The sequence below is a fragment of the Loa loa genome (assembly GCF_000183805.2).
Source record: "Loa loa unplaced genomic scaffold supercont3.125, whole genome shotgun sequence".
NCBI lineage: Eukaryota > Metazoa > Nematoda > Chromadorea > Rhabditida > Onchocercidae > Loa > Loa loa.
The window spans coordinates 158,455-168,170 of NW_018108305.1; the positions used below are offsets into that span (position 1 = coordinate 158,455).

Genomic DNA, 9,716 nt, shown 5'->3' on the forward strand with positions numbered 1-9,716 from the left:
ATTTCTATTATCTATTCAGGTATATTTCTTTTCTTGTAAAAAGTAAAAAGTAAAAAGAAAAAAGGAAAAAGAATTATTAATAAGTTTTCTAAACTAAATTATTTTAAAGTAATAAATAGCAAATATTATTGTCGCCGTTTTTCTTCAACTGTGACAAAAACTGACGGTTCCTTCTGCTTTTTTAGTGGATAGTACCTCAAACTTGGGTAATTAAACCTTTCATTACGATAAATTTATTAATACAACAACGAACTTGTAATTACGACATCGACACAACAAATTAATGACAAAAACCAAAACGAAAAGATTAAATGACGCCCGTTATTCTTCAACCAACCGACCTGTCGAAACGTATCTTTCGAAATGATTTGGTGCTTAGGATGGTCTGTTTCTCCGAATGGGAGGATGCTTGTACCATTTATGATTACAAGAATTAGCTTCCTCATGGAGCACACATTGTTAAGGGTTAAGACGATATGAGCATATAAAGCAAAGATGTCTGGCTTTTAACAAAGGGGATTATTGTTCCTTTGTTACGCTATATCAGCGACAATTATAATACCTAAAATTAACAACTATTATGGTTTTTCTTTTTTTTTTAATTTCAACAATTATCTTTTAATTTTTATTTAATTTTGGAAATGAAATGATTTAATTAATTATTTCATTTCTAAAAATTATCAAAATATTTTATAGCTGAAGATGGATCTGGTTGTCCAATAGGTTCTCAAACTTTAATCGATCAATGGAATCAAATTCAAAGCTGTAATCCAGGAATATGTCCACAAATGTATTCATGTCATTATTCCGTTCAATACAAACGTTATCAATGTTGCTTAAGTATATCAGAGAGCTTATCAGGAGCATTTATAATAGCTGCTGATAATGCTGAAAATTCTGAATGTGAACAAGGATCAGCAAGAATAAAGGGTCGATGCATGAAATGTAATCTATTGTTACTTTCTTTTTTTTTTTTCATTTACTTAAGATTATTAAGTAAGTATTGCTAGAAATTGTTACTTTCCTGATTTTATTCTTTTAAAAACCTAATAAATTTTATTTTTTTTCTTTTTCCTCTATTTTTGCTTCTTTCTTCTGACAGAATTTACCTTCTTCTCTTAATTAACCTACTCTTTCCAGTATTTCATCTCCCTTCATCTCCTAATTAACCTACTCTTTCTAGTACTTTATCTTGGTCAAAAGGGTTGTACAGAAAATGACCAATGCTCGATGCGTGTCGCTGAAGCACGATGTGATCGAAGTTATTGCGTATGTCCACGAAATAAACTGATACATCAATCAAAATGTGTCACACATTGTCCTGAAGGTTTGTTTGTTCACGTTTCTTCGCTGTTTGCATTCATTTGCATCAAATTTTGCTAACTATTCAATTAACCGAATCACGTAATCAAATCACGTAATCAAATCACGTAATCGAATCAAAAAATCGTGCAATCGAATTTAAATCAAATATCCCTCATTAGTATTGTAAAATATTATATTATAACTCTAAAATTTCAAATTAAAAAAAAAGGAAAAGCTTTCTATAAAAAAAGAAACTTTGTAAATTGAAATATCAATATGTACTGTATTCTAACATTTGTTGAAATGCGCTAATCTGACATCAATAAAGTAGTGGTATTTTATTTGTGACATAATCAATTTTATACTTATCAATGATATGCATAAATTTTTATGTTAACTTTGATCATTCAAACCTATGCTAATTGGTGATCAATAATTGGCTAATCAACTGAGTGATTATTTCGTATAAAATTATTTTCATTCATTGTTTATTCTAGAAAAACAAACAAATAAACCTCTGTGATAAAAGATAATGATAACATTGATAAAAAAGAGATTTTCATGTTATCATTGATTCTGAATTTGAAAATGTTGAATTCTTTTAGGATTCATTGATATAGCCGGAAGATGTCGTGATCTAACAACAATTGTCTTTATGGATTCGGTAGATGAACGTATCAATGGTACCATTGGTGGTTTTTGTAAGAATACTGTTATTGCTGAGGAACAATGTGATGTGGATGATTCATACTGTAATGAAATTTCAGTTACCTGTCAATGTAAACCGGGTTATGAACTAAAATTTGATGCGATCAAACAAGATGATACAGTTAGTTTGCATTTCAATTTTTATTAATTTATAGGAAATATGAGCTTGAGAAATGGAAACTTTTAACTTTCTTATGAAATTTTCTTGCATAATTTAGTAAATAATAATGATTGATTTAGATATAATTCATAGAAGTTCAACTTCTTAACTTATATTAGCTAAATACGAAACAAAACATCGAACCTTCTTGAATTGAACTCAAAATATTGAACTAATGAATTTGGCCATAATTGAAATCTTAAATTCACTGTGACAAGTGACATTATATGTGGTTTTGATGACAATTTTTCATTCATCAAATGTACATTGTTCTACATCATTTATTTTTAGGGCTCTTGCGTTAAAATGGCAAAAAGCAAGTTTGCAAATCAAACTTTGACAACATTTGATGAGACGAATTTTATGGATTTTTATCATACGGAAGATGATCCATTCAGAAATGATACTTTTCCGATTTTTGAGAGTACATCGTTAGAAGATGATTCGGAAAATTTGGAACGTTATTTAATTCAAATTGATGATCACAATATACCAATCATATGATGATAATATTAATTAGAGAGATATTTGATGAATTGTCATCTATGCACATATCAATCTGGCTAAATTGTCAATTCGATTGAATTAATCCGGACTAAATAGCTATAATATTAGCTTCGAGAATTGTACCATTAAATCAAAATATCAAATCAAAGGATTAATTTAAAAATTAGAATTGTAAAGGAAAACTTTCATATTGCTATTATGTTAAAATATTAAAATATGATCGATTTCGATGCTTTTACAACAATTACAACTTTTTACAGCTATTTGTAAATAACATCTTAATGTTGAATAAATTACCCTCATTATGTATAGTAAGCCTAAAGAAGATAAGCATATCAGCTCACTTATCACTCACTTATCACTAAACATTAAGATAATGATGTAATTAATTTATGAAGAATATTTTTATGAATTATCATAATCATAGTCATTATTCATTGATATAATTCAATTACTATAATAATTATAATCGGATTAATTTATTGAAAATAGAGAAGATAACTTTTTACAATGGAAAATTAACTCATCATTGAAAAAGGATATGGCAATCAAAAAAGTTTGCTAAAAAGGAAGGGTTCACTGTATTTTATTCCGGAAGTTTTTTTCCTGATCCTGAAGTCATAACTGTAACCGTTCATTTTTGTCTTACAATCAAAATTTTTTTGACACTAACCTGTTTGGCAAGAAGTCAAAAAGTTACAATTTTTAAATTGTGAATGTTTTATCAACACGGAGTAGCATCATCAAACTTCAGGCTAATAATTTCATAGTAATAAGTGATTTGTATTATTATTTTAACCTTTCACCTCTGATTAAAATATCGATTAGTTTGATTCAAATATAAGTGAAATATAATTTTGACTTGCAATAAAAAATTTTATTTTCAAAATAATGTGACAGAGTTGACATTGTCGAAATTTTAGCCAATAATTTCCGCCAATGAGTTATACTCTCTTCTTGATATCGTCGGAATGTTGCATGATTACATGATAAAGTACGTGTAAATCTTTATTTAATTTAAAGTGATAATTTACAACAAATGTCGATTATCATTAGAGAAGAAAAAAAATGTCATCAATTATGGTAATAACAATGATTAGTGGCATATTATCAAGTATAGAGCATATTACTGTGATATTTACTGATAATGATAAGAATAATTTTGTAGGAAATATCAGATTACATTAAATTATCGATGACGTAAATGAATGAAATTTTTTTTTTTCTTTTTTACTCAATCCATGTAACAATAATCTAGAATATGATAAAAGAAATGTATTGCATGATTTTCAAAATATAGGCAACGTGATTTACGCTACATTACAGACTTACGTTACGTTACAAACGTTTTTTTAAAAAAAAAAAGTGTAAAATATATTAGAATAAGAAGAAAGTATTATCAGGAAATGCAATTATTTAGCTTTCCTTATTGCTACAGTATGCCAAAAATGGAATAATTTGGAAATTTTGTAAAAAGAATCCTGTATCTTATCATTATTGATAAAAGTTATCATTAATACAATTTATTGTATAACAATACAGCTTTCTTTTTTGTTTTGCATTCGAAAATTGCTCAAATGTAAATGATTAAATTTAACTTATCAATTTATTAAAAATATATTATTATTCTTTTAAAAATTCCCCTAAATATGTCTCCTTTTTTTTGTAAAATCTTTTCTTTAAATTAACAATTTATCAATTTGTTTAAAATATGTTATCTTTTTTTCAAAAATTTTCCCAGGCATTTTTTTTTTTTGAAATTGATAAGAAAATTAACCATTTGACAAAACAATTTATCAATTTGTTTAAAATATGTTATTATTTTTCAAAAATTTCCACAGGTATTTCCATTTTCTTTTTTTTTTCAAATTGATAAGAAAATTAACCATTTGATAAATAAATTTAACAATATTTACACCATAAAATACCAAATATTGGTCCCATAGATATTTTCAAATTTTCCTTTACAGTGATCGATACATATGGTTGTAATTTGTACAATTTCAACATTTTTAAACTTTTCATTTTCAATTTCTCATGATCGGTAATTTTCCATATTGGTGATGTTAAATTACTTCCCTTTTTCAATCCCCAAACAAAGAAATGCCAATGTTTCGTATTACATTTTGGACCTTTTATCTGAAAAGAGAGAGAGAGAGAGAGAGAGAAAGTGGTTGAAGAAAAAAAAAGTGTCAAATTTTTAACATTAAGAAATTTCAATCATAAAAAAAAAATTTTTGAATTTTATTGACCAATCAATCAAGACATCTTTGATTGTTTAAATACGATGCCAACAAATATTTGAAGAAATATAATTTCAATTTTTCAAAATCTCGAATATAATTTCCTAATGACTGGTATTATTCCTCAAAATTCAAAAAATCAGTTGTTATCAAAAATCCCAAATAGCTTGGTAATCTATCTTTTCTTATCCGTTTCTTATCCATTTTTTCACTTATTTATCGTATATGCAAAAGAATTGATTATAAAATAACAAAAAGGAAAAAAAAAAGCTAACATGAAAAACATGATAATTACTGAATGAACCATCCGGTTTTTTAACCGTTTTCCCTGTTACAGTAACTCGATGACTCCAATATTTTACGGCTTCAACCGAAAGATGAAATTGGAATGGTTTTTCAGTATTAGATTTTAATCGAACTTCAACATCGCATGTTTCGATGAGTATTATCATTAGTAAAAATATGAACAGACAATATTGATTTGAAATTTTCGAAATCATTTCGAAATTGCTAAAATTAAGATGAAAATCCCAAAAATATTAAATAACCTGATTCTGCTAAGTTTTCAAAGGAAAACTTCGGATAATTGCTTTTATTTCCGATTAATTGATCTGGGAAGGTAACTTTGATCGTTCCGATTACAATTTTGCTCATATAATTTTTATTCAAACAAAAAGAATTTATCAATACTAATTAATTTAACCACAAAATATCCTAAATCACTGAAAAGTGATAATAGTTTCCAACCGAAAACGACTAACAAATTCTGATCAACACCGTTAGTCATTCACTTTTAAAACATCTCTTGAATTACCGGAAAACAGGTATTGTTGTTCCCCCAATTGGAAATACCCAAAGTGTACATTTCAGGTTGGTATATAGGTTGATTGAAAGATGGGTGACAAAAAAAAAAAAAAATTGGCAATATATACCGGCGTCACTGACCGTTCAACCATTATTGAAACACTTTTCTGTCCAATTTTCTTCTTTTTTTTTAAAGTGTATGGATGAATCTTCAACTTACCATTTCTTGTTCCGAACAATGAACGGAATCATAATCCGGTTATGAGAAATTTGGATTAAATTCCAAGGGAAAAAAAGAATTAAGGAATGGTCACCTTTCATTTGAAAATTGTTTCTTTCTTTTACCTTTCAGGACATTCAATAAACGCGACACAATGGAGGAAACTGCAGCATTACTTACCTGAACCTTAACTTATTACCCAATTATTTACCCAATCGGCGACAACAGAATTTGCTTAACTTCAGATTAATGAAGGTATCAAATGAAGGCTAATAATGTATACGATGAATAATCATAAAATGTTTGAAAAACTTTGCCACTACAGTCAAAAGTTTAAAGAACCGAAATTACCTCAATTCATATCATTCAAAAAGAAGTGGATTAAATCGTAAGAAGTGCTTATCGGGAATTATTTAGCAAATGAAAACCAAAATATAAAATATCACTAACAGATTTCGCAAAACCAGACATTACGGAAAAGAGTCTAGCCTTTTTTTTTTGACAGTACTATTGATGAGCATGAAACACGACCACTATACTTGATGCTTGCCATAAATTTCGGCATAAATTCATGAAAATATGATGAGGAAAGAATCTAACATGCAAATGTAAACATCATAGTTCAGCAACTTGAAAGTTCATCAAATTTTGCCATGAATAAACATCAAAAAGATTTTATCAAAGATTTTTTTAAACAAGCTATAAACATCAATTAACATCATTGAAGAGCGCGAGATAATTCAAAAATGCTCCAAAAAAAAAATTTACTTCAAAATACGACTTTCATCATTCAGACCGAACTTTTGATATTCACAAGATAACATGAATATAATTACAAGCACCTGCAAAATAAGTGTTTTAAGGCGAAGAATATTCTTGAAAGAATTCATTCTTCCGGTACTGTACAAATACCAGTATTTCGCTCATAAATTTCACGATCTGTTGGTCGAATAATACCCCATTTTACGGCTGCGTCTAAAGCTCGACGTGCCTCTTCCTGCGCTGGTACACGATCCTTATCTTTCAACTTTGTTATAGCAATCAGTACACGAAAGATCTCACTCTGCAAAGCAAAACCAACTTTTTATCAATATCAAATTTAGTTGCAATGAATTGCAAGTCACATCAATTTAAATTTAAACTTGAATCAAAAACACCCTACAGATTTTTCATGTTCCACTCTTATAAAATCCGGGCTAATATTTGACCAGGCGCAATGGTTGAATAATTTTCAAGAGAAAAAATATGCCCAAAGAAGTTTCATGATTTTTATTTTTCAATAGCAAGGAAGTCATGGAATGTGTTTGGGTGAACAAACAATCAGAATTCTAACAAGCAGTTCAGAAATATCGAAACTTACAGCAACAATTTCACAGGCAACTTTCTCCGATGACTGCATCATATTGGCAACCCCAATCAAACCGCGGCGTTGAACTTCGATATTTTCAGACATGCAGATGTCCTTCAAAACTTCAGGCCAACTTTTCAGCTCATCAATGATTCGCTTACAAGCTGCTTCATTTTCGGTTAAAATTGCAAAACCACCCGATGAAGCAAGTGCTAGACGTTCATCCTCTTCTGCACTATATAGCACCCACAGTTTCAACCTGTCAGTACCAGACTGAAACATTGAAAATTTGACTGCAAAACGACTTCATGTTTTCTAACCGGAAATTCACATGGAATTCAAATTTCCTAAAATCCTTAATTTTACCAGCACTTCGGAGAAATAATTTGGAAGTACCATCCAGAACATGCAACTCGACTTATTAAACACATCATTAAACCTGTTGACAATTTCTTCACTAAATAAAAAAAAATAACAGCACTTTGAAATATACGTAACGTAGAGAAAAATGAAACGAAGCTTAACTTTAAGATACTTTTTCCCAGTGAATTACAGATTAGATTAACTACCAATGTTAATATCCGGAAAACCATCTAGTAGAGAGATCAGATGACCATAAAATTAAGGGTAGAAAAACGTACCCGAACAATCTCGTTGAAGAAATCTTCACAGAACAATAAATTAAGCAATAATTCGGCAGCTGCTGCACGAAGTTGCGCATGATCTGTCATGAACCAGTACTCCTCAGTTTTTGATACAACTCGTTCCTTAATCATCCGACGACGAATCGAATCATTCATGCTTGCCTATGGTTAATAATTAGATTAAACTGGACAGAGATAAAATTATCTACAAGCTTTTATTCAAGCAAAAAAGTGAATTCAAAAAAAAGAAAAAGATATTGATTGAATTAACCTTAACGTTGGACGAAAATCTTTACACACAGTTTAATACGAATAACTATGCAGAGAAACTGAATTCCTTATAATAATTGAACCAAAAGTAATCAAATTTTAGTCAGCTTTCAATGAACGAACCAGAAAGAGCCAAAGAATTGTTGTATTTACTAAGTGAAGACTGTTTGGTCACCTAATATTAGCCATTTTTTTATGGAGGCCTGACTGTATAATAAGCATGACTGTGCCCTACTTAATTTAATTCAATGAATTTACTAGGTTAGTTAGTGTTAATAGTGCATCATAGTTTGGCCTTCCCTCAATATCAGGATGCAGTAGTTCGATCAGTGGGCGAATTACTTCATACACCCGTTGACCAGGGAATGCTATTGCGGGGTCAACCTGAAAATATGAACATCCTCAGCAAGATTCCGTCACTACCAATTTACTACGCAAAAACAAGAATTGAAAATAAAGCACGGAAACAAGTGACAACCTGCGATCCAAGCCTTGCTATAGCGTGTGCTGCCTTGATTTTACCCACTGGTGTTGCATTTTTCGCTAAATGTAGGCAAAGCTGAAATAAAGGAAATTAAATGTACGAACAATTACAGATCTCGATTTCAGAGAAACACCCTAAAACTGGAAAAAAGTAACATGGCAAATCTTCAGCGCAGGGGCATAAGCTACATAATGTTCTATAATTCTCGAAGGTGATTAACATACCAAAAACAAAAATAAATAAACAGAAAAGAAAGAAGGAAGTAAAGGAATAAGAAATGAGTAATATTTAGGAGTTATTCTTAGACATAATTTTACAATACTTAACTAGATTTTTATTATTTAAATTCCGAGAAAATATATGTAGATAAAATTACCTTAGCACCACCCTCACTGAGAATTTGTCCTCGTAAGTCCGAAAATTCCGTGAAAGCCAACATAGCACGAGCCAACAATTCCAACGCATTCCTACTTTCAGTTTTCGATATCGCTATGCATGCCGTTGTAGCTCCATCAGCTACAAGTAAACGAACTCGGCGCTCCACATAATCATCCGTATCCTTTGGATGCGTTTCCGGAACATGATGTTTAGCAAACTGCAATTTATTTGGCTATTTGTTAACTATTTATTCGTCTCAAATCAATTATTTTATTTGCCATCTATTTCTAAGAACAAATTTCTTTTGCACAAATAAATTTTTGTTCATCTCTTTATACTTATTATTCAAATATGTCTCACTAAAAAAAGCAAATTTTTTGAGGAATTATGACCAGTACAGATACAGTGCTCTGGAACTTGTACCAAGTACTCCAATCATACAGATATCGAAGTAACAAATTTCGAAAATATATTAAAGCAACTAATTCCGCCAATTAGAAGATTAGTTTCTGATATACGATCAACACTTTTCCCAAATGTCCATCAATATTTTAAAAGAACCGAAGTAAATTTAATCCGACAGCATTATCTCACCTGTGCAAGCTTAACAAGTTCTTCATCGATCTTGGTTGTCATAAGAATTTG

The 9,716-nt window shown here is 29.8% G+C and overlaps 3 protein-coding genes across 3 annotated transcripts in view; 1 reads left to right on the forward strand and 2 right to left on the reverse strand.

Annotated features, from left to right (window-relative positions):
* The window catches only part of LOAG_17766 (hypothetical protein), a gene marked incomplete at both ends in the record, with an annotated part of 7,127 nt that extends 4,450 nt beyond the window's left edge, over nucleotides 1–2,677 (forward strand). The window contains 4 exons of the mRNA XM_020450426.1: nucleotides 697–945; nucleotides 1,184–1,327; nucleotides 1,911–2,134; nucleotides 2,465–2,677. Coding sequence (XP_020305906.1) covers nucleotides 697–945; nucleotides 1,184–1,327; nucleotides 1,911–2,134; nucleotides 2,465–2,677 — 830 coding nt within the window. The remainder of the gene's footprint in view (nucleotides 1–696; nucleotides 946–1,183; nucleotides 1,328–1,910; nucleotides 2,135–2,464) is intronic.
* A 1,905-nt stretch (nucleotides 2,678–4,582) lies between these two features.
* LOAG_09785 (hypothetical protein) lies at nucleotides 4,583–5,423 on the reverse strand (the record flags this gene model as incomplete). The annotated part of the gene is made up of 2 exons (XM_003145312.1): nucleotides 4,583–4,819; nucleotides 5,199–5,423. 2 exons carry the CDS (start codon nucleotides 5,421–5,423, stop codon nucleotides 4,583–4,585), a joined length of 462 nt encoding a protein of 153 aa, XP_003145360.1.
* Nucleotides 5,424–6,675: 1,252 nt separating this feature from the next.
* LOAG_17767 (UNC-45 protein) overlaps nucleotides 6,676–9,716 on the reverse strand; it is an 8,985-nt gene continuing 5,944 nt past the window's right edge. The window contains exons 13-18 of the mRNA XM_020450427.1: nucleotides 9,070–9,288; nucleotides 8,688–8,768; nucleotides 8,468–8,593; nucleotides 7,937–8,101; nucleotides 7,308–7,568; nucleotides 6,676–7,010 (exon numbers count right to left, since the gene is read on the reverse strand). Coding sequence (XP_020305907.1) covers nucleotides 6,834–7,010; nucleotides 7,308–7,568; nucleotides 7,937–8,101; nucleotides 8,468–8,593; nucleotides 8,688–8,768; nucleotides 9,070–9,288 — 1,029 coding nt within the window. The 3' untranslated portion in view covers nucleotides 6,676–6,833. The remainder of the gene's footprint in view (nucleotides 7,011–7,307; nucleotides 7,569–7,936; nucleotides 8,102–8,467; nucleotides 8,594–8,687; nucleotides 8,769–9,069; nucleotides 9,289–9,716) is intronic.